We start from the raw sequence: 24,861 nt of genomic DNA, 5'->3' as shown, positions 1-24,861 counted from the left end.
ACTAAGGAGTAATCACTTCTCAGTGTGCCTGCTTGTTTAGTACTGTGTTCCAATATATGCCAGCGATTGAGCTCAACCACTCTGCCGTGTGATTCCCAGAAGTGACAATTCACCACCTTTCAGAAAATCAGTACCCATGCCTGCCTCCAAGTTTGGTCTTTCCCTCAGCCAGTACCAGCTGTGTGGATGGATAACCGTGGTTCCTCGTCACCTCTCCAAGTTGGTCAGGACGTTAGTGTACTTTCTCGAATAGCAGAGAAACAGTTCACTTTTAAAGTGACTAAGGGAGCTCTCCGGACCTCCCTGGTGGTCCGTGGTTAAGAGTCACCTTCCGAGGCAGGGGAGGCAGGTTGGATCCCTGGTTCAAGAGAAGATCCCACGTGCTGCGGGGCACCTGAGCCCACCAGCTGCAATGAAAGATCCCACATGCTGCAACTAAGACCCTACGCAGCCAAAAATAAACAAATAAATATTTTTAAAAATAAATAAAGTGCCTAAGTGAGTTCTTATTTCAGGGTCGACAAATATGGCCCAGAGGCCAACTCTGGCTGGACAAATATTTTTATAAGACTCAAAACCCAATTTAAATATATATATATATATTTATAAATTTATATATATTTATATATAAATACATATATATATATATTTATTTACAAACGCTTTTTAAAAACCAAAGGTAAAATAATGTTGCACGACAACATGAAAATTACATAAAATTCAAATTTCAAGTGTCCGCAGATTAAGCTCTGCTGGAGCAGAGCCACGTGGGTGCGTTTATGTTTCTATGTGGCCGTTTTGGGGCTGCAACGGCAGAGCTGAGGACCTGCTGCAGAGACCGGAAGGTTGCCAAGGTCAGATATTTATTTATTTATTTCTAGGACATTACAGCAAAGTCGGCCAACCCTTGACTTATTTTAATGTTGTAGTCTGTCTTTAATTCCTCCCTTAAGGATGCTTGCTTGACATGTTCAGATTGAAGGTCAGATTTCTTGATCTGAAAATTGAGAGAAAATGGGACTGAGCAGCTGTGCCATCATTTAGCTGCTTACTATGCCCCAAGCAGAACTGCAATTTCTTCCTGGTTTATCTTCTCATCTGACACATCACTATCAAGCAGTTTTCCCTTCAGGTAATATTTCCCCAGGCTTTAACACATCATGACCTTTAGCCTTCCTAAACATGTGTTGATTGATCTGTGACAGTTTTTTCTTTGTATTTGGCCTGGTTATCCTCTCCTACTTCCATCCCCGGCTCACGTGTATGAATTTATCAGAAATCTACCTCCCCAGACACACTGGCTTCTTCAGACTTTTTCCCCCATATGAGCAGATAATCATATATTATTATGCTTAAAGAAATGATCAGCTTCTTTTAGTGCCAAAATGTTTTAGAATCTCTCCGAGTGATTTTACTATTTGTACTCATTTTAAATCTGATTTTGTAAAGGCAGGTGTGGAAACTGAACTTGGATGACACCAGCCCTGCCTTCTGTAATTTGTCATCCTTCACTGACATTGCTAGCAGATGACTGTGCTATTGCCCCAGCCCTCAGCCCCATGGTGATCTCTGATCACTGAGGAGTCGGAGACTCAGAGACTATCAGAGGCTGAAGCCACTCCTGGGTTGCAGCCGTAGTCTGAGAAGCAGAAATCCCTCCTTCAAAACTGAAATCCAAAACTGGAACTGAGATCCTTTCCTTCTATGATAGGACTGATATTATTTACCGAAAGTTGCAAAGTTTCTGGATCATACATCTGGTTCCCTAAAGTCCTATATCCTCAAGAGATAAAAAAAGATAGAGAAAATGCCCCCTCAGGATTTGCTGTGTCATCGGGGGAAACTTTAAAAATCAAAATGTAGTTGGTTGGAAATTTAACCTTTATCTTTTAGGATAAGAACAAGAGAAAATGCATTCTGATAAGAGACTTCTTCCAGATTGCATACATACTTTCTAGTGAAGAAGGAAGAAGACGTTAGGGGAGAAATTAATCCAGATTCTCAAGTCCTTCCTGAGAAAAGGAGCCAGCTAGCTCCATCTGAAGAGGGTTCCATCTGACTTGTGCAACACCTGGAAACATTGAATGATAAAGCTTCCTTTTTCGATTCATAAAATGGATGGAAATCCAGTTGAGCTATTTTGAATCCTAAAAGATGATTCTGTGAAAGTGCTGTACTCAATATGCCAGCAAATTTGGAAAACTCAGCACTGAAAAAGTTCTGCGACTGGAAAAGGTCAGTTTTCATTCCAATCCCTAAGAAAGGCAACGCCAAAGAATGCTCAAACTACCACACAATTGCATTCATCTCACACGCTAGCAAGGCGATGCTCAAAATTCTCCAAGCCAGGCTTCAATAGTACGTGAACTGTGAACTTCCAGATGTCCAACCTGGATTTAGAAAAGACGGAGGAACCAGAGATCAAATTGTCAACATCCGTTGGATCTTCGAAAAAGCAAGAGATTTCCAGAAAAACATCTACTTCTGCTTATTGACTATGCCAAAGCCTTTGACTGTGTGGATCAGAACAAACTGGAAAATTCTGAAAGAAATGAGCATACCAGACCACCTGACCTGCCTCCTGAGAAATCTGTTTGCAGGTCAGGAAGCAACAGTTAGAACTGGACATGAAACAACAGACTGGTTCCAAACAGGGAAAGGAGTACGTCAAGGCTGTATATCGTCACCCTGCTTATTTAACTTATATGCAGAGTACATCATGAGAAACGCTGGGCTGGATGAAGCACAAGCTGGAATCAAGATTGCCGGGAGAAATCTCAATAACCTCAGATATGCAGATGACACCACCCTTATGGCAGAAAGTGAAGAAGAACCAAAGAGCCTCTTGATGAAAGTGAAAGAGGAGAGTGAAAAAGTTGGCTTAAAACTCAACATTCAGGAAACTAAGATCATGGCATCTGGTCCCATCACTTCATGGCAGATAGATGGGAAAACAGTGGAAACAGTGGCTGGCTTTATTTTTCTGGGCTCCAAAATCACTGCAGATGGTGATTGCAGCCATGAAATTAAGACGCTTGCTTCCTGGAAGAAAGTTATGACCAACCTAGACAGCATATTAAAGAGCAGAGACATTACTTTGACAAAAAAGGTCCATCTAGTCAAAGCTATGGTTTTTCCAGTAGTCAGGTATGGATGTGAGAGTTGGACTATAAAGAAGGCTGAGCACCAAACAACTGATGCTTTTGGACTGTGGTGTTGGAGAAGATTCTTAAGAGCCCGTTGGACTGCAAGGAGATCCAACCAGTCCACCCTAAAGGAGATCAGTCCTAAATATTCATTGGAAGGACTGATGTTGAAGCTGAAACTCCAATACTGTGGCCACCTGATGGGAAGAACTGACTCACTGGAAAAGACCCTGATGCTGGGAAAGATTGAAGGCAGGAGGAGAAGGGGATGACAGAGGATGAGATGGCTGGATGGCATCACCGACTCAATGGACATGGGTTTGGGTGAACTCCGGAAGTTTGTAATGGACAGGGAGGCCTGTCGTGCTGTGGTTCATGGGGTTGCAAAGAGTCAGACACGACTGAGCCACTGAAGTGAAATGACTGAAAATGTCTGCTACAAGTAGATACGTAATACAGTCTCTAAAAGGTACATATAGCAAAATGTTTTCTGTCAGTTGAACATACAAAATTGCCAACACTTGACAATTTGTGACTGTCACAAACTGTAATTTCATATGCTTAAGCCTAACATTTAGAATGACTCAAGTATGGAACAAAATCAAGCCTAAAATCCTCATGAATGGAGCTCAGGTTGAGAAATACTTATGACAGCAATATCGAATAGTTCTTTAACCAAAGAATAATTTTAGAAGCCCTGCTTGCTACCAAGGTTTTTTAAAAAATCTCATCTTCATTCATTATTATTAAGCAGACCTCTTGATGGGCTTCTAGAGTGTCCCTAGTGATAAAGAAACCTCCTGCTAATGCAAGAGATGCAGGAAATGCAGGTTTGATCCCTGAGTCAGAAAGATCCCCTGGAGGAGGAAATGGCAACCCACTCCAGTATTCTTGCCTGGGAAATCCCACTGACAGAGGAGGCTGGCGGGCTACCGTCCATGGGGTTGCTAAAGTCGGACACAACTCAGTGACTGAGCATGCGTGCACACACATGAGGAGAAAGAAAGAAAAGGAGAGAAGGCTTAAATGAATCACAACAGCACGAGGGGCTGAAGTGAAAGGTGGGGTAACATATAATGTAAGGCATCTACATTAAAGGCTGCAAAAGATTTCTGAGAGAAATCAAAGATCTAAATAAGTGAGCAGATATACTACTACTAGGGACTGAATAACTGAACATGTTACAACAATCAAAATCCCATTAACTTTGTGTGTGTGTGGAAATTGAGAAGTTGCTCCTACAATTTATATGGAAATTCAAAAACCTTAGACTATCCAAAGAAATCTTGAAAAAATAACAAAGGAAATTAGATTACCTGACTTCAAGGCTTACTATAAAGCTGGAGTATTCAAGACAGTGCCATCTTGGTAAAAGGACATGAATCAGTTGGTCAAAATGTCATCTATTGGTTCATCCACCTATCCATCCATCTATCCATCATACAATCTATGCACTGAATGGAGTATTGGACATACGAAGAGGAATTAGACATGATCTAATTGTCAAAGAGTTCTGGTGCTTTCAACATGAACAGTATTATGTCTAGGAAACCGAACAGCTGTATAGGCCGTGAATGATGAAGAGTTCGCACAGGCAAGGTGACGATCACTGAGACAGCCCATGTTCGTGGAGCAGTGAGGAGTGTGAGCAACCGTAAAAGGAGACAAGGTTAGTACGTCGGGTGGAGTTAAGACACAAAAGGTTGTATAGATTCTCAAAGAAGCTTTATGTGACAGAGAACCCATGTTTTGTTTAGGTTTGCTTGTTTTGGGTTTGTAAGCAGGTGATATAATAGTTATTTTTGTGCAAAGATAACTTGGTTTGGAATGGGGATGTAAGTAAGTAAGTGTTAGTTGCCTAGTCATGTCTGACTCTTTGTGACCCCATGGACTGCAGCCCGTCAGGCTCCTCTGTCCATGAGATTTTCCAGGCAAGAATACTGGAATGGGTTGCCATTTCCTTCTCCAGGGGATCTTCCCAACCCAGGGATCAAACCTGGGTCTCCTGCTGTGCAGGCAGATTCTTTACCGACTGAGCTACAAGGGAAGCCGGAATGGGGATGACACACCAGCAAATTTCCATGGAATGGTTCCAAGCAGGAAACCAATTACTGTATTTAATGTGTAAAAATATTCCCCAGATACCTGATAACCACTTAGAACTTGGGAATAATTTTGATTTCCCTAAAATGTGTTAATGCACCTTGCCATCAGCAAATGGAGTATTGAATGCTCGGTTATATTTTAAATTATTCTGCCATTGTGCAGCCATTAGGAGGCATTTCTGAAGGCTATTCCCATCTGGGGGCTCATAACAAATTATTAATGTGTCAGTATGCAGTGGTAGACACTCCATCCCCAAGCTCCAGTAAAATTCATGCGAACACCATGTACTTTCTCTACTTTTGATGGTTAGAGATCAATACGGGGGGCGGGGTGTGTGTGTGAAATACAACACGAAGGCGTAAAACAATGTAGAAACTAAGTTCAAACTAACACAATTAACATTTCTCAGCACCTTCTGCACTCAGGTTCACTTTTGTTGGTATGGAAACTTACATAAGTAAGGAATGAAAGTGTAAAATATGGCTTGGTTCTGTCAGTCCTCATACAGACACTAGGGCAAGGAGTTATAACCCAAGGGCCACCCCAGTCCTACTGGACTCTACCATCCTGGGCTGTGATATGGAAAACAGAACACATGCTATCTAATGCAGCCCATCTTCAGTTACCTGCTTTAGTGGAAAGGATAATCACCTTTCCTGTTTTATTGCAATTTGTACCTATGTTCTGTCCCAGCTAGACTGTGGGCAGCCCACAGTAAGAAGAGAAAATCCACATGATAAAAAGAGCATGGATTTTGAGAACAGTGTTTAAGGCCTTTCTTTACCACTGTAAAGGGCATCTGATGTGTCTGCTAGCATCCTCATCCTTTTGCTGGCTACATCATCCCAATTTTTATGTTATTCTCAACCTCCTCTTTACTATTTGCCCCTATAGAAGGGTCAGGTTCATTCTTCCCTGCAGTTTCCCGACTCGAGTTCCACGAATGGTCATGCAACTCAGATATGATCAATGCTTCTGTTACCGTGGTTTGGTTGCACAACAAATCCCCCCAAAGTATAGTGACTTAAGAAGACAGCAGCATTCCTGTTTGTCTACAAAGATGTGGTGTGGGGAGAGCTCAAGATGGACAGGTCTTCTCTGACACACTCAGCATCAGTGAAGCAGCTTGAAGGACTGAAGGCAGGGGCTGGAATCATCTGAAGTCTTACTCATACGTCCGGGAGTTGATGCCTGCTGTCAGTTGAGATCTTAAAAGTCTGTTGCCCAGAATACCTACATGTAGCCTCTCCACGTGGCCTAGGCTTCCCAGTGGTACGGTGGGGGTTTCAAAGGTGGGCGCCCTGAGACAGAGAGCCAGGCAAAAACACTCCCACTCTTTTTGACTTAGCCTTGGAAGTCCTGGAGCATCCCTTCCATGACATTTTCTTTATCAAGGCAGTCACCAAAACACCTGATTTCTGGGAGAAGAGGAATAAACTCTACCTTTCAACTGAGAGTGTCAAGGTTTTCAAAGAACGTAGCAGACGGTTATTCTTGGAAAATCCCGTCTTCCACATCGGTGTATTGCATCTCTCTGAAGTTGGCTCTTTTTTGGGGGGGTGCTGTTAGTTCTAAAAGGTCTTGTAGGTCTTCATAGAACCGTTCAACTTCAGCTTCTTCAGCATTAGTGGTTGGGGCATAGACTTGGATTACTGTGATATAGAATGGTTTGCCTTGGAAACAAACAGAGATTATTCTATCATTTTTGAGATTGCATCCAAATACTGCATTTCAGACTCTTTTGTTGACCATGATGGCTACTCCATTCCTTCTAAGGGATTCCTGCCCACAGTAGTAGATATAATGGTCATCTGAGTTAAATTCACCCATTCCAGTCCATCCTAGTTCGCTGATTCCTAGAATGCCGACATTCACTCTTGCCATCTCCTGTTTGACCACTTCCAATTTGCCTTGATTCATGGACCTAACATTCCAGGTTCCTATGCAATATTGCTCTTTACAGCATCGGACTTTGCTTCTATCACCAGTCACATCCACAGCTGGGTATTGTTTTTGCTTTGGCTCTATCCCATCATTCTTTCTGGAGTTATTTCTCCACTGATCTCCAGTAGCATATTGGGCACCCACCGACCTGGGGAGTTTCTCTTTCAGTGTCCTATCTTTTTGCCTTTTCATACTGTTCATGGGGTTCTCAAGGCAAGAATACTGAAGCGATTTGCCATGCCCTTCTCCAGTGGACTACATTCTGTCAGACCTCTCCACCATGACCCATCCGTCTTGGGTGGCCACACACGGCATGGCTTAGTTTCACTGAGATAGACAAGGCTGTGGTCCATGTGACCACATTAGCTAGTTTTCTGTGATTATAGTTTCAGTGTGTCTGCCCTCTGATGCCCTCTCCCAACACCAAAAAAGATGTCCTTTTCATTATAGGGGACTGGAATGCAAAAGTAGGAAGTCAGGAAACACTTGGCATAACAGGCAAATTTGGCCTTGGGGTACAGAATGAAGCAGGGCAAAGACTAATAGAATTTTGCCAAGAGAACGCACTGGTCATAGCAAACACCCTCTTCCAACAACACAAGAGAAGTCTCTACACATGGACATCACCAGATGGTCAACACCGAAATCAGATTGATTATATTCTTTGCAGCCAAAGATGGAGAAGCTCTATACAGTCAGCAAAAACAAGACTGGGAGCAGACTGTGGCTCAGATCATGAACTGCTTATTTCCAAATTCAGACTTAAATTGAAGAAAGTAGGGAAAACCACTAGACCATTCAGGTATGACCTAAATCAAATCCCTTATGATTATACAGTGGAAGTGACAAATAGATTTAAGGGACTAGATCTGATAGACAGAGTGTCTGATGAACTATGGACAGACACTGTACAGGAGACAGGGATCAAGACCATCCCCATGGAAAAGAAATGCAAAAAACCAAAATGGCTGTCTGAGGAGGCCTTACAACTAGCTGGGAAAAGAAGAGAAGCGAAAAGCAAAGGAGAAAAGGAAAGATATTCCCATCTGAATGCAGAGTTCCAAAGAATAGCAAGGAGAGATAAGAAAGCCTTCCTCAGCGATCAATGCAAAGAAATAGAGGAAAACAACAGATTTGGAAAGACTAGAGATCTCTTCAAGAAAATTAGAGATACCAAGGGAATGTTTCATGCAAAGATGGGCTTGATAAAGGACAGAAATGGTATGGACCTAACAGAAGCAGAAGATATGAAGAAGAGGTGGCAAGAATACACAGAAGAACTGTACAAAAAAGATCTTCATGACCCAGATAATCACGATGGTGTGATCACTCACCTAGAGCCAGACATCCTGGAATGTGAAGTCAAGTGGGCCTTAGAAAGCATGACTATGAACAAAGCTAGTGGAGGTGATGGAATTCCAGTTGAGCTATTTCAAATCCTGAAAGATGATGCTGTGAAAGTGCTGCACTCGATATGCCAGCAAATCTGGAAAACTCAGCAGTGGCCACAGGCCTGGAAAAGGTCAGTTTTCATTCCAATCCCAAAGAAAGGCAATGCCAAAGAATACTCAAACTACTGCACAATTGCACTCATCTCACAATGCTAGTAAAGTAATGCTCAAAATTCTCCAAGCCAGGCTTCAGCAATACGTGAACCGTGAACTTCCAGATGTTCAAGCTGATTTTAGAAAAGGCAGAAGAACCAGAGATCAAATTACCAACATCTGCTGGATCATCGAAAAAGCAAGAGAGTTCCAGAAAAACATCTATTTCTGCTTTATTGACTATGCCAAAGCCTTTGACTGTGTGGATCACAATAAACTGTGGAAAATTCTGAAAGAGATGGGAATACCAGACCATCTGACCTATCTCTTGAGAAACCTGTATGCCAGTCAGGAAGCAACAGTTAGAACTGGACATGGAACAACAGACTGGTTCCATATAGGAAAAGGAGTACGTCAAGGCTGTATATTGTCACCCTGCTTATTTAACTTATATGCAGAGTACATCATGAGAAACGCTGGGCTGGAGGAAGCACAAGCTGGAATCAAGATTGCCAGGAGAAATATCAAGAACCTCGGATATGCAGATGACACCACCCTTATGGCACAAAGTGAAGAAGAACTAAAGAGCCTCTTGATGAAAGTGAAAGAGGAGAGTGAAAAAGTTGGCTTAAAGCTCAACGTTCAGAAAACTAAGATCATGGCATCTGGTCCCAACACTTCATGGGAAATAGATGGGGAAACAGTGTCAGACTTTATTTTTTTGGGCTCCAAAATCACTGCAGATGGTGAGTGCAGCCATGAAATTAAAAGACGCTTACTCCTTGGAAGGAAGGTTATGACCAACCTAGATAACATATTTAAAAGCAGAGACGTTACTTTGCCAACAAAAGTACGTCTAGTCAAGGCTATGGTTTTTCCAGTGGTCATGTATGGATGTGAGAGTTCGACGGTGAAGAAAGCTGAGCACCAAAGAATTGATGCTTTTGAACTGTGGTGTTGGAGAAGACTCTTGAGGGTCCCTTGGACTGCAAGAAGATCCAACCAGTCTATCCTAAAGGAGATCAGTCCTGGGTGTTCATTGGAAGGACTGATGTTGAAGCTGAAACTCCAATACTTTGGCCACCTCATACAAATTTTTGACTCATTGGAAAAGACCCTAATGCTGGGAAGGATTGGGGGCAGGAAGAGAAGGGAACGACAGAGGATGAGATGGTTGGATGGCATCACTGACTCGATGGACATGGGTTTGGGTAAACTCCGGGAGCTTGTGATGGACAGGGAGGCCTGATGTGCTGCGATTCATGGGGTCGCAAAGAGTCGGACACGACTGAGTGACTGAACTGAACTGAACTGAAGTTGGCTCAGGCAGTAGATTTGCAGTCCAACTAGACAGAAACCTAAGATTTTTCACTGGACCATTGTAATAAAGTAGTCTTTATTCTAGACATGAAGAGAGGCTGGAAAGATACCGGAACTTCTGATAAAATGTGTGTGCCAAATCAAGCTAATCCAGAAGAACTAAGAAATATAGAAAGATAGATGTATCGTATACATATATGGTCTCTGCATCTATTTCTGAGTTTTTCAGTTTCACAAACAAATTCCTTTTATTGTCTCAATACAGAATGAAGACATTTCCCTGCCATTTGCTTCTAAAGCTTCTTGATTAATAAAACCATTTACCAGGTGAGTGGCTTCAAACGAGATATTTGAGTTTTTATTACTTTCCAGAAAATGGGGTGTGCAAGTCTACACCACACAGAGTTCTCTTGATGATATGAGGGGAAAACAAGCATCACTTATGTGAATTAGTCATAGACAAGGACCCTCACTTGTACATGCATCTACAAGAACCACTTTACCTCTGTTCAATTCAAGGAACCTGCTCTGAAATGCACAGAAATTCTAAATACACTGTGATTAAGATGGGAACCCTTCCACCCAACCATAGAACCTCAGTTACTCAAGATATTACAAAAGGGAATCGATGTAAGGTACATTGTGTTTGGGAAACTAGGCATGTGTCCTCCATGGCTGGGCCATCGGCTCCACAAGGACATCAGACTTGCCTTGTCCATTCCCACCACCAAACCGGACACAGTGCTAGCTGCAGCGTAGATTCTCACACATCAGTAGAAAGGGCTAGTGGTGGGCTAAACTCGCAATGAACTCCTCTCTAAAAAAATTTATCCCAAAGAATAAAATACCTGACAAAAATCAAGGTGGAGTTGGTTATTGACTGAACATTAAACTTCCAATGGGCTTGAAACTTTGTATGTGTTCATCGCTGTGTCTTCTGTTTCTGCTGAATGCACCAACTCTATTATCTGGGTGTGTTATGACCTCACTTGCAGCCCAGGTCATCCACCAGAGCTTGGAGCAAGCACAGAAGTGTTCCAGAGGTCACAGTCATAGCCTGGCCTCCTGGGGGCCGTTTCCATCTCAGAAGCATGTCTGTTTTCTTTCTATTTTTACAGGAATCTGAACAAACTTGACTATGGCTCCTATGTGGAAAATAGTGTTAAAAAAAAAAGTCCCCTTTAAAAGACAAAAAGAAAGAAAAAAACGTGGCAGCTCTGGTTGATCAAGACAGCCCCTGGCACTGGCACTTCTACACCGTGCTTCTTCGGCACCTCTGGCTTCATTAAAGAGGCAAGTGACCAAAAAAACCTGAGGGAAACATCCAATTGGAAAGACATGAGGAAAATCCGTAGCTACTATAGTCCCTCAGGAGCCCTAAGCGAGGTCTGGGGCCTCACCGGTGGTGTACCCGTGCTAATTCTCACTTTCTGTGTCCCCTCGCAGGGACCCCCTGCCCCACTTTTGCATTACTGCTGTGACAGATGACGCCAGACTTAGAAGCACGCGTGTCCTCCCGCATTTCCGTAGGTCAGAAGTCTCAGCAGCTTCATCTGTGTTCTGTTCAGGGTCTTGCCAGGCTGAAGAGAAGGTTCCATCGTCTGGGATCCCACACAGAGGCTCTCGGGGTGAACCCACCCCCAGACTCATTCTGATGGCTGGCAAAACTTGGTTCCATGTGGACTGAGGTCCCCAATTCCTTGCTGGCATTTGAGCAGGACTCATTCTCAGCTTCTACAGGACCCCACATTCCTAGGCTCGCAGCTTCCTCCATCTCCAAAATCAGAAGGAGCACATCCAGTCTTTCTCTGACTTCAACCCCTCTGAATTCATCTTCTGCCCGCAGGCAGGAGAAAGCTTTGCTGTAGACTCGGGTGATTACATCAGGATAATCCGAGATAAGATGTCTACTTTAAGGTCACTTGATTAGCAACCTTAATTACATCTGCAAAGACCCTTTAACCATGTAACGAAACACATTCACAGTCGTGACACTAGGGGTGTGAATCACAGGGACCAAAATTCTGCGGATCTCACACACCTAAAACATACGTGAGTGCAGGTCTTCATGAGTCCTGCTCATTCCCAGCTCACGGAGTTGACGATAAACTTCGAAAAGCACATAAAACTGGAGGGAAATGCATCACTTCTACTTCCCCTTTAGAATTATTATTTTCCACACATAAGGGATCTGATTCCCGGTAGGAAAGAAATACAGGGAGATTGTTCTAGGGTGAGAAAGCCCAGAGGGACGTGTGAGCAGTAATCCTCAGTCTGTGAGGAAGGCAGGTGGGGCTGCAGAGACTGAGATCATGTACCTGAGCCAAGGAAAAGGTTAGAGAACATAAATGATGAGGTAAAACTGACTTTATGGAAGGTAACGACCATAATGGGTAGCTTTAAAGAAACCAGAAGAAGAATATATATGTATACACATATAGACACATATATACACACATATATTGAACACTATATATTTTACATTTAATTTTATTAATACTTTATTTTGGGTACCATGCAGCTTACAGGGTCTTAGTTCCTCAACCAGGGATTGAACTGGGCCCTCAGCAGTTGAAAGTAACACGTCCTAACCACTGGACCAGCAGGAAACGTCCTACATTTTACATTTTAAACTGGATTTTAAAAGAAAAGGAGAAAGAAGTGTTCACTGCAAACTGATTTCTGTCCCATATGGAGTCTCTGCTAAATGTGGCCTTGCTTTGTCAAAGACGCTGGTAAGAGTCAACATTTTCCAAGGGTCCTGGGCATGGCAGAACCGTTTCATTCAGTCTGCCAACCTTACAGCATGAATGCTGTGCGGTCATCACGATCAGCATTGTTTGAAGGTAAGAAGGTGAAGTGTAGGCGCAGTTAGGATATTTGCCCAGAGTCATACTGCTGATAAAGCTTGAAGCTGGACGGAAGTCCTGGCGGTCTGACTCCAGGGCTCAGGCTCTTCAGTCTCTGTTCTTTCCAGGAAAACAGTCTCCAGATTCAGCGGGAGGCATCCGGAAGATGTAAACATTGTAGTAACAAGAGGCTGCAGAAATAATGAGGTCAGTCATGGCTTCTTGAGCCTGAAACAGCAGAAAATGGGAGCAGAGATCTCAGAAAAGGCAGTGGAATTACTTCTGCACTTTAAGACATGTGAAAAGTGGGCCAGGGATAGTGCCTCAAGCAAAGTCTGCATCTACCCAAACAGAAAGTTCCAGTGATCCCAGGCAGCTGCAGTTAATGTCCTCAGACACGTTCCTAATTTAAATCAACTTTTAAAAAGTAAGTTTAGGGGCTTCCCGGGTGGCTCAGTGGTGAAGAATCTGCCTGCTGATGCAGGAGATACAGGTTCAATCCCTAGTTAGGAAGATCGCCTCGAGGAGGAAATGGCAACCCACTCCAGTATTCTTGCTGGGAGAATCCCATGGACGGAGGAGCCTGGTGGGCTACAGCCCATGGGGGCGCAAAAGAGTTGGACACAGCTGAGTGAGCGTGTGTGCACAGGCAGTCCAGTGGTCAGGACGCTGCTCTTCCACTGCAGGGGGCACAGGCTCTATCCCTGGTCTGGAAAATTCTGCATGCCACGAGGTGCGGCCAAAAAATAAAGTTTTTTTTTTTAAATAAGAAAGTAAGTTTAGTTGAAAAGTTTTGAAACTGGAAACCAAAATTTGCAGATTAGGCAATATGACTGAGACCGATTCATTTTAGAATCACCCCGTGGAAGTCCTAGAAATTTTCAAAAATTTTGGACCACAGACTCTTAAGTCCAGAGATTTCCAGAGATGCACAGAAATGGGGCTATTCCTCTCTCCTGACTCTAACTGCTATAGCCCTGGTGTGACAGGCTGGATTATGGCCCCTAAGCGTCCACACCCCAATTCCCAGACCTACGAAAAAGCGACTCCTTGTGGCTGAGAATCCTTCTGAGATGAAATGATCTTGAGACACTGGATCATCCAGGTAGGTCCAACAGAGACTCAGAGACAGATGTGCCACAGAGCCCAGGTTAGAGATAGAAAGGTTTGAAGACCATGGGCTGCTGGCTTTACTTCCTAACTCAGGGAGTAAACCCGGGTCTCCTGCATAGCAGCACATTCTTTACCATCTGAGCCCCAGAGACGCCCTGAAAGGTGGAAGAAGGGGGTTCATGTGAGGCAAGGAGGGCCGGTAGGCTCTGCACTCTAGAAAAGGCAACCACCAATTCTCCAGAGCCTCCAGAAAAAAACAGCCCTGCTCATACATTGATTTTAGGACATCTCATTTCCAAAACTCAAGGTGATAAATCCGCTGTGTTTTAAATCACTAAATTTGTGGGGATTTGTTTTCACAGCTGCAGGAAACTAATATATCTGGTCATATGGTTTAGCTGTGCTGAGCCTCTCCAATCCTCAATCTTTTTTTCCCTCTGTTAACATGACGGAGTCATTCTTCTCTCACAGGAAATTGTGAAGATGAAATATTACAAGGTAGGCATGAGACAAAAGTTAACTCCCTTACCTGACTGTCTCAGTCAGCGCTCAGTTAGGAAAAAAAGGGACTCCTGCCTCTCTAGGCAACACTTCTTTCTTCTCTATAACTGGGTTTTCTGATGCAAGTCCAAGGGGTGAGAGGGGAGCAGACAGAGGCTCCTGAATTTTGTCTTAGGTACTGGAACTTCTCTGATGGATTCCTTGCTGTTGTTCAGTCACTGCACGCCTGACTCTTTGTGACCCCATGGACTGCAGCACCCCAGGCTGCCCTGTCCTTCGCTCTCTCCTGGAGTTTGCTCAAGTTCACGTCCACTGAGTCGGTGATGTCATCCAACCATCTCATCCTCTGCTGCCCTCTTCTCCTTTTGCCTTCGATCTCTCCCAGGGGCATCACTATGAATCAGTTGCAGACAGATTGCTGTGAACGTTATTACACATAAAGGCAACCTAGCGGAACGTAAAGACTGCCACCTGAGAATTAACTTTCTGGGCAAATCACACCACGTAACTTGGCAGATGGCTACCAGGGAGCTTCCCTGGAAACACAATTGCCAAGTTCAGAAGCTGAAGCTAGAAAAAGCAACCATTTTGCCAGCAGTTCTCTTGTAGCTGGCTGAAACATCTTTCCAGACCCTTTAGTCCAAAAAAGTGTTTCCTGAATCTTGAGGATTCATTTAGATTTCATTGTTTTCATTGTCCCTGCCTTCAATTTACGATCCCCTCATAGCTGAAGTTCAAGTGACAAGCTCAGCGTTAGTTCCTGCACCTTTGCCATCAGGTGGCAGCTGACAAACCAGCCAGAGCTTTCTCACCACAAACTTTCTTCTTTCCTGATGGCTCAGTTGTGCCTTAATGCGCACCAGGCTGAACTTACAAATAGAAATGTAGCCCAGGTTCTGCAAAATGACATTGTATTCTTTGGCTCTTCTCTCTGATAACTGTTTTTGTTATCCTATTAGCCAGATGCAAACAGATTCTGAAGTCATCTACACAACACTTATAGTCTTGCCTCTTCTTTTATGAAAACAGTCTTCACTTTCTTTCTTTGTGTGAGGAAAAAGATACATATGAACGATTTCAGACACCTCAGCAACAAAATGCAAAAGAAGCCACATTTAAACTTTAATCAAGGATGGTTACCTGAAAGTTGTAAATAAAAATGAACATATGACATCATGGATAAAGAACTGAGGTGCAAATAATCTTCAGAAAGTTGCATTCTCTGTAACTCGGGCCAGACCAAAGCTCAGTCCTCCTCCTCTGCTGGTATTTGTGAATTTCGCTTTGATTTTGGCTGTCTGGTTCACAGTTGTAGTGATAACAAAAGCCTTGCAATTTAAAAGCAATGAAATTCTCAGTTGATAGGGCTTGGAAAGCTATAACCGGCAAAGCTGATTGTGTTACAAAGAAGTTTGCTCTCAAAAAAAAAAGGCAGCAGGAAACCCAGATGCTGCAGCTGCCCCCCAACCAACCGAATCCCCATCGAACTCCACATCTGCAAAGATAATTACACTGTAATTAAATGGTCGGTCCCACGTTAAGCAATGGATCACACAGCTTAAGCACTTTTCCACTGGGATTGGACAGTCACGTGTCCTGGGGAGAAAACGACTTCAGATTGATTTTGCTTCACTGTGTAAACAGGTAAATAAAATACTCCATTTTTGAAGCAAATGGCAGGAGTTACAGGCTTGCTCCGCCCCGAACCTGGTCTAAATGAACTTTGCGTTGCCTATGGCTGTGCAAGATCACTTCCAAAAATAAAGGATAGAACACAGCCGAGGAGAATGCCGCCAGCCAAGGAAGGCTTGAGGTGGCTGGCTCTGAGAACAGGACCTCAATTTCTCAAGGAATTGATGGTAAAGGAAAGAGTATTTTAAAAGTGGAGACTTAGGAGGGGCAAAATAGGGTTTTGGAATTGAGAGACACAAACTACTATGTATAAAATAAGCAACAAGGATATATTGCACAGCAAAGGAAAATAACCATTATTTTGTAATAACTTTAGATGGATATCTAACATATTTATAATGTAAATACAAAATATTAATGCATGTTTGCTGAGTCGCTTCAGTCATGTCCAACTCTTTGCAACGCTGTGGACTGCAGCACACCAGGCTTCTCTGTCCATGGGATTCTCCAGGCAAGCATACTGGAGCAGGTTTCCATTTCCTACTAGAGGGAGTCTTCCCAATCCAGGGATCGAACCAGCTTTTGTGTGTCTCCTGCTTTGGCATGTGAGTTCTTTACCGCTAGCACCACCTGGCAGGCCCATGTATAAAATATTAATATATAAATATAAAAATATGAATCACTACATTTTATACCTGAAACTAATATAAACCAATTATACTTCAACAAAAAATAAACAATGAAATGAAATAAAAATGGAGACTTGAGGCTAATGGCAGCCCTCCCCTCTGACGATGCATGAACCTGTGTTTGCCGGTGCGTGTGTGTGCACACACGTGGACACACGTGGACAGTGTTCTTTCTTCCTGGTCTCAGAAGGGATGGGAGATGCCGGGGTTTGCTCGGAATCATGCTGCCCAGTTACAAAAGTCCAGTTTCCCATCGCTGACCTCTCTCTTTTGGCTCACACCTTCATATGTCAATGGCCCGAAGCCTGTTTCTCCTGGGCCCAAAATTCAAGTGTTTATTGATGGGCTCTGTGAAAGGAGTTGGGTCATAATTACGAAAGAGAACAAAAATATAGCAGACGTCACTCCAAGCAGACGCGTCAGACTCCATTCCTAAGATTCCGTGTGCCCGATGACCCCGCGACAGCTTTACCAAGCAGGCTCTGCTTTCCGTTTCTGCCTCTTCAAAGAGGCCTCCTCTGACCGTGCTCTCTGAAGGGCTCCAGTCACCCTCGCCCACTGGCCACTCACTGGCGCCACGTTACAGGAGGGGGCGCCATTTCCTGCTGGGCCAGTGACACCCAAGTCTCTTGAAGTCACGGACATATTTTATTCCCCGAGTGCTTGCCAACACCTCTAATGGATCATGATCCTGTGGCTCCAAGCTGTATGCCATAGATGGCAGAGCTGTACGGTGACATTTCAAAGCTTATGATGACATAGAGGGCAGAGCTCAGAGCGGGCCAGGGGTCCAAATTTGAGTTCATCTGAATCAAGGCCTGAATCTTCAACCAATGTTTTAAATCACAAACCAGGCAAAGGCCTTCTCTCCTTAAACAGGGCCTGCAACTTCCCTGAGTAGGTCTGCATTTAATAAATACAGTTGTAAATCCATCAAGAAACAAGATTTCAAAAGACCAGAGATCCAGGTTCTACCTTCATCTTGCGATTGTCTCAGTGTCTCTCTCTTCAGATAGGTAGACACAGAGAGGGAGTTCAGTTCAGTCTCTCAGTCGTGTCCAACTCTTTGCAACCCCATGAACCGCAGCACACCAGGCCTCTCTGTCCATCACCAACTCCCGGAGTTTACCCAAACACATGTCCATTGAGTTGGCGATGCCATCCAACCATCTCATCCTCTGTCGTCCCCTTCTCCTCCTGCCTCCAATCTTTCCCAGCATCAGGGTCTTTTCCAATGAGTCAGCTCTTCGCATCAGGTGGCCAAAGTATTGGAGTTTCAGCTTCAACATCAGTCCTTTCAATGAACACCCAGGACTGATCTCCTCTAGGATGGACTGGTTGGATCTCCTTGCAGTCCAAGGGACTCTCAAGACTCTTCTTCAACACCACAGTTCAAAAGAGATATATGTATTTCTTCTTTACCACCATCTTTGCCATCTTTACCACCTGCCCCTATAAATCAGTGAATTACATATTGCCAGAAGACTAGTACAGGCTACCCCCACTACATTAAGCTTGCTTCTTCTCCAATTCAGTCTAGGGCATTTATCCCAGATGATTAATAAGCAAGAGGGTTCTACAAACTCACTGAATAATCCCTTCTGGGACTCAGAGGGATTATCATGATAGAGGGGAAAATTGGGTCAGAAAGAAATGGAAGCAGAGAAACAATGCTTAACGTGTGTTTAGAAAGTCAAGATGCTTTGAGGGAAAGAAGGGCTTCTCAACATCACTGAACACAAAGTATTTAAAACCCGCCTTCAAAACACCACGTTGGTTCCCTAATGTGCGTGTGAGCGCACGCTCACGCAGTCCTGTCCGACTCCTCGCGGCCCCGTGGACTGTCGCCCACCGGGCTCCTCTGCCCATGGGCTTTCCCAGGCAAGGATACAGAGTGGGCTGCCATCTCCTTCCCCGAGGGATCTTCCTGACCCAGGGATCGAACCCATGTCGCCTGCATCTTCTGCACTGCAGGCGGATTCTTTACCGCTGAGCCACCAGGGAAGCCCCTTCCTCGGTGCAGTTGGCATGTAAGGGGATATAATCACATAGATAGTGGAGAAGAGGGCGTCAGAGGATGAGATGGTTGGAGAGCATCACCGATGCAATGGACATGAACTTGGGCAAACTCCAGGAGATGGTGAGGGACGGGGAGGCCTGGCGTGCTGCAGGTCATGGGGTCACAAAGAGTCGGACACGACTGAGCAACTTCACTTTCACTTTATAGCGTTGTAGTCGAGTCCGACTCTTGTGACCCTGTGGACTGTCGCCCACCAGGCTCCTCTGTCCATGAGATTCTCCAGGAGAGAATATTGGAGGAGGTTGCTGGGCCCTCCTCCAGGGGACCTTCCCGACCCAGGGACTGAACCCTCGTCTCTCCCATCTTCTGCAGTGGCAGGTGGGTGCTGGGAAGCCCAGACTCGGGGGGGGGGCAGGGCTCACCCGCCTTTCCATCGAACTCTCTCATCCTCCCACCCCAGGATGCTTGCATGGCATCTTCTGACACTCGGCTTCCAAGAGGGCTGCTGTTCAGTTTTGTGTTTTGAGTCGGTTTATTGTCAACCTTGAGGGAATGTAGCTGCCAGAGTTATGAACATACACCCTAGAACTGAAGGCAGAACCCCTTCTAGTCAAATGCTGCAATCGGTGGCAGACACATGGAATTCCTTGGTTCTGAGCGGCACTCATCTGAAGTTATTTGCTTTATGCCACTATTTGTGATAAATTTGTTTTATTCGTATACTTTTTACAAGTAGCGTTTTTAAATTTGAAAAAAAGAGAACATGAATGACAAGAAATGCCAACTTTGGGAGTTTTTAACCAGACCTCTTCCCTCCTCACAAAGCTTTCCAAGACTGTCACAGCCCTCCCGTTCTTTTTTAAACTGTATTTGTCCATTTCTTTGGGGCTGTGCTGGGCCCCTGTTGTTGCACAGGCTTTCCTACTTGAGGAGCTCAGGCTTCTCATTGCAGGGCTTCTCTGGTCGTGGAGCACAGCCCTTCATCCTGAAATTGGTGAGGTTTTGGTTTCCTCTTCTGCAGAATGCTACCTTTGTCTGTGATGGTCTCCGAGGTCCATTCTGGTTCTAGATTTCTATATCGAACCACATCGCAGCCCTGTTCTTGAATTATAGCCCTACATTTCAGGGACGAGCCAGGCAGAGACCAATTTCAGGATGAAGGGCTGTAACAGATGAAAAGGTTAAGTGTGTGGCCTTTAGATTCAGACCCCCAGGTTCACATCCAAGCCGATCGCCTACAGCCTTCGTGACGTGGGGAGAAACGCAGTCCTCCCTGGGTGTCTGCAGAACTGGTTCCAGGGAGGCTCACGGGTACCCAGATCTTCACATGCTCTGGTCCTTCACGCATAAACACTGGAGCTCAGTGGATTCCCCCTCCCTGCCATACCTGTGGGCTCCACATCCGTGGATTCAACCAACTGTGATCTGATTCTGGTTTGGCTGATCCACAAATGCAGAATCTGCAGATATGGAGGGAGGACTCTACCAGGTACAGTCTGGGCTTTAGCTTCCTCATCTGTATAGAGGAGAGTCATTGATTGAATTAAAATCTACGTGAAGGGCAGCAAAGGAGACACAGACATAAACAACAGACTTCTGGACTCGGTGGGAGAAGGAGAGGGTGGGATGATTTGAGAGCACAGCAGTGAAACATACGCATTGTCATATGTAGACTAGATAGCCAGTGGGCGTGTGATGTATGATGAAGGGAACCCAGAGCCGGTGCTCTGACAGCGGGGAGGGGAGGGGCTCAGGAGGGAGGGGCCGCGTGTCTGCCAGTGGCCGATTCACCTTGATGGATGGCAGAGGCCATCACAGTATTGTCATTATCCTCCAATTAAAATAAGTTTTTAAAAATCAGATATTCTCTAAATACTCTGCCAGTGTAGGAGGCACACTGAAGAATAAGCAAATGAGCTCGTGTGTGTAAAGCTTCGTGGGGCTCACAGTCCAGTGAATGTCGTGGTCCTCACCTCCCAGAGTTACTGTGAAAAGTAAATGAGGACTAATAACAGAGTGCTGAGAGCAGCCCATGGCAGGTGATAGTTAGTGTCACAGAATGATTATAGTCAGACAATCGTGATAATAACAGTAAGAATGCTATAACAATACTCAGTGTTGCTATTGTTGGGGTTATTATTTAATAATAATTTACATCACCACCACATGGGGTTAGTGTGACGATCAAATGGCTAATTTATGTAAAATTTATGTAAAAACATCCAGAAATCGTTCAGTACATTTCTTCTATTGCAATGATTGCTAGGTTAAGTGGTTTTGCCAAAGGCACAGAGTAAGTTATGGGCAGAGCTGAACTGAGAATTTCCGCTACATGCCTAAGCCATTTTGCACACCTACCAGGCTGTAATACAATTAGATGATCTCGTGTCTGTCTCCCTGGTTCAGCCTTGAACTATCCATTCTGTCTGACTCAGATCCTTCCTGCTGGGCCCCACGTGGGATCTCTCACCAGAAACTCAGCATCATGAGGTTGGCCATCGGTATCTGTAGGGACCTTATATCATTATCCATTTATCCAACATCGGATTCATCCAAATAAATCTTTGGCAAGGCCGTAACAGGCACCCCGTCCCAGTGTGAGCACCCCCAGAGCGTGGCTGGCAGTAGGCGTCCCACACTGTGAATATTTATGAATCAGACACACGTCAGGTCCCAGCCCCCAGCGGGGTTAGATTCTAGTGGAGGACAAGCTGCTAACATGGGTCACAGTATGGAAGCGGCTCGGAAGCCGTCTGTCAGGCGAAAGGACCAGGTGCAGTTGTGCGCGCCTGCTCAGTCGGGTCTGACTCTTGTGACCCCGTGGACTGTAGCCCGCCAGGCTCCTCTGTCCATGGGATTTCCCAGGCAAGAATGCTGGAGTGGGTTGCCATTCCCTCTGCCAGGGGCCCTTCCTGATGCAGGGACTGACCCCCATCTCTGCACTGGCAGGCGGGTTTTTCACACCAGCTCCGCCTGAGGAGCCTGCTGCGCTGCGCTGCACCTTAGTGTTCAGTGCCGTTGCTCAGCTGTGTCTGACTCTCTGTGACCCCATGGACTTCAGTGCCTTACTGGGCTGTATTGTAATATACGTGTCTGTGCTTAGCGCCCAGAACAGGCACATTCAGAGAGAAACTGCATCAGCACTTCCTTGGGGGCTTCTGGGCTTGGAGGTAGGAATGAGGTTGAACTAAAGATGGTAGAAGGGATTTTTTGGGGGGGGGGTGAAAGAAATGTTCTAAAAATGAAGTAGGGTGATAGCTGCCCAATTCTATAAATGTACTAAAATGAGTGGATTTATAATATGAAAATGGTGCCTCCACAAAGCTATTTTAAGGCCAAATATTCCAGTGGAGGGACAGACCTTAAGCAACTGACTCCTCAGTTATTTCCTTGGGTCTAACTCTGATAAGCACTAAGGAGGGAAAGGCAAGGGTCCTGACTCCCCACCCCACCCTGAGATCTGGGTGTGGGGTCCCAGAAAGATCTTTGAGGAAGGGTCCCACTGGGGTGGGGCCTGGGGGCTATGGAAGGTAGAATTCAGCCTGTGAGGGGCTCAGGGATGAGCAAGACCGTAACCACGTGGGTACCTGGAGGAAGTGAGAGACGGGGCGTCTGTGTAGCCGGAACCCCGACTCTGCGGAGCAGAGGAGCTGGCGGGGAGGGGCGAGCACGCAGGCCTTTTCAGAACTCAGTCCTGAGCACCGGGAACTGCAGCCCGCAGCGGGGCAAGAGTCGCCGTGAAACGAACGAAGACGCTGTCCGCAAAGCCAGCTTCTAGATGGCCTTGGGCTCGTGAGCCAAAGAGACGGCGTTATGTGTAGGGCCTCCACAGAGACTTCATGTGACCCGTGTCCTGTACAGGGTTGGTTCAGATTGCACCAGGGAGAAACCAGAAAACTGTCCTGCGATGCGAGTCATTTATAAAACGTCTGAATTGAGGTGAAAGTGATTGGAGAACCCTCGGGTACATCCCCTAAGAGATTTCAAAGAACGGTTGCTAAAAATCTGCCCCCAACACACCTGAAAAAACTTTCAGACGGATCCAACATCACTCAGAAGTCATGGTCCATTCTTAGTAAATGTCCATTGAGAGGCTAATACTGGGAGCACACCTGGATTTGCAGCCAAGCCTTGAGAAACCTGTATGCAGGTCAAGAAGCAACAGTTCGAACTGGACATGGAACAACAGACTGGTTCCAAATAGGAAAAGGAGTACATCAAGGCTGTATATTGTCACCCTGCTTATTTAACTTCTATGCAAAGTACATCATGAGAAATGCTGGGCTGGAAAAAACACAAGCTGGAATCAAGATTGCCAGGAGAAATATCAATAACCTCAGATATGCAGATGACACCACCCTTATGGCAGAAAGTGAAGAAGAACTAAAGAGGCTCTTGATGAAAGTGAAAGAGGAGAGTGAAAAAGTTGGCTTAAAGCTCAACGTTCAGAAAACTAAGATCATGGCATCTGGTCCCATCACTTCATGGGAAATACATGGGGAAACAGTGGAAACAGTGTCAGACTTTATTTTGGGGGGCTCCAAAATCACTGCTGATGGTGATTGCAGCCATGAAATTAAAAGACGCTTACTCCTTGGAAGGAAGGTTATGGCCAACCTAGATAGCATATTTAAAAGCAGAGACATTACTTTGCCAACAAAAGTCTGTCTAGTCAAGGCTATGGTTTTTCCAGTGGTCATGTATGGATGTGAGAGTTGGACGGTGAAGAAAGCTGAGCGCCAAAGAATTGATGCTTTTGAACTGTGGTGTTGGAGAAGACTCTTGAGAGTCCCCTGGACTGCAAGGAGATCCAATCAATCCATCCTAAAGGAGATCAATCCTGGGTGTTCATTGGAAGGTCTGATGTTAAAGCTGAAACTCCAATACTTTGGCCACCTCATGCGAAGAGTTGACTCATTGGAAAAGACCCTAATGCTGTGTAGGATTGAAGGCAGGAGGAGAAGGGGACGACAGAGGATGAGATGGTTGGATGGCATCACTGACTCAACGGACATGGGTTTGGGTAGACTCTGGGAGTTGGTGATGGACAGAGAGGCCTGGCATGCTGCAATTCATGGGGTCTCAAAGAGTCGGACACGACTAAGCAACTGAACTGAACTGAACTGAACTTAGAATTTTCAGCCAGAGAGGCCCAAGCAGAGCCTTGGTTTAGACAAAAAATCCTCCAAGGACTCTCAGCAGAGACAAAACCAGATCCCCTTAGTTTGAGGGGGGAGCTAAGCATCTGTTTTCAAGAAGAGCTATTTTTAAAGAAATCTCCATTTTAAAAACACACACCCCTGCACACACACCTTCTATCTGAAACAGCCTGCGTTCTCATTGTAAATCGCTTCTTTTATTCTCCTGCCTCCTTCTAAAAATGCACACAGGACCTCATTATCAGCAGAAGGTCCTCTCGAGTTAGTCCACGTCTGCGGGGAAGCCGGCGTCTGTGCGATGATGATGCCCTGCTCTGTCAGCGCTTCTCGCCAGAGCCGAGCATGTGTCAAAGGCGTCCCGGAAACCAGTCCCCTTGCTGGCGCTCTGTGTTCGCCACCCCTGACCCCCACCTCCAGCACCCCAGCTTCAAGCGGCTACTTGAGAAAAGGGAGGGCGCAGGTCTCCACTCACAGCTGAGACGCCCAGCGGCACATAGAGCGCGTCGCAGCCCCAGAGGGGCTTCGGGCTCCTCTCCCACAGTGAGCTTCCTGCTCCTAGTGATAAGGCGAGTTGAGGAACAGGGACCTGTGTGCAGCAGAGATTTAGTGGAAAAGGGGTTCACAGACATAGACTCTCATTATTTTCAAATTGTAGGTATAACGTGTATATCTAACTTTCTGCATGCAGATGTGTATATACATGTGACTACACTCAGGCATATGTTTACATGCACACACACACACATACCATGTTTCCCTTTGGGAAAATGAACCAGCCTTTTAAAATGGGGAAGTCACAATATTGGGTTGGCCAAAAAGTCTGTTCAGTTCTCAGTAA

The 24,861-nt window shown here is 45.2% G+C and overlaps 1 protein-coding gene across 3 annotated transcripts in view; it reads right to left on the bottom strand.

Moving 5' to 3' along the window:
- DOK5 (docking protein 5) overlaps nt 1-24,861 on the bottom strand; it is a 240,099-nt gene that overhangs the window by 40,155 nt on the left and 175,083 nt on the right. The window contains exon 8 of one of the 3 annotated variants that reach the window (XM_081557313.1): nt 12,523-13,137. The exons of the other annotated variants lie outside the window; for them this stretch is intronic. Within the exon in view, the coding sequence (XP_081413439.1) occupies nt 13,118-13,137 (20 nt within the window). The 3' untranslated portion in view covers nt 12,523-13,117. Of the gene's footprint in view, nt 1-12,522; nt 13,138-24,861 lie in introns of those variants that run through there. 3 annotated transcript variants of the gene reach the window in all.

Source organism: Giraffa tippelskirchi, chromosome 13 (assembly GCF_054371585.1).
Source record: "Giraffa tippelskirchi isolate mGirTip1 chromosome 13, T2T-mGirTip1v1.2.pri, whole genome shotgun sequence".
Taxonomy (NCBI): Eukaryota; Metazoa; Chordata; class Mammalia; order Artiodactyla; family Giraffidae; genus Giraffa; species Giraffa tippelskirchi.
Note: the sequence above shows the minus strand (reverse complement) of the source record. Positions and strands in the feature narration are given on the sequence as shown.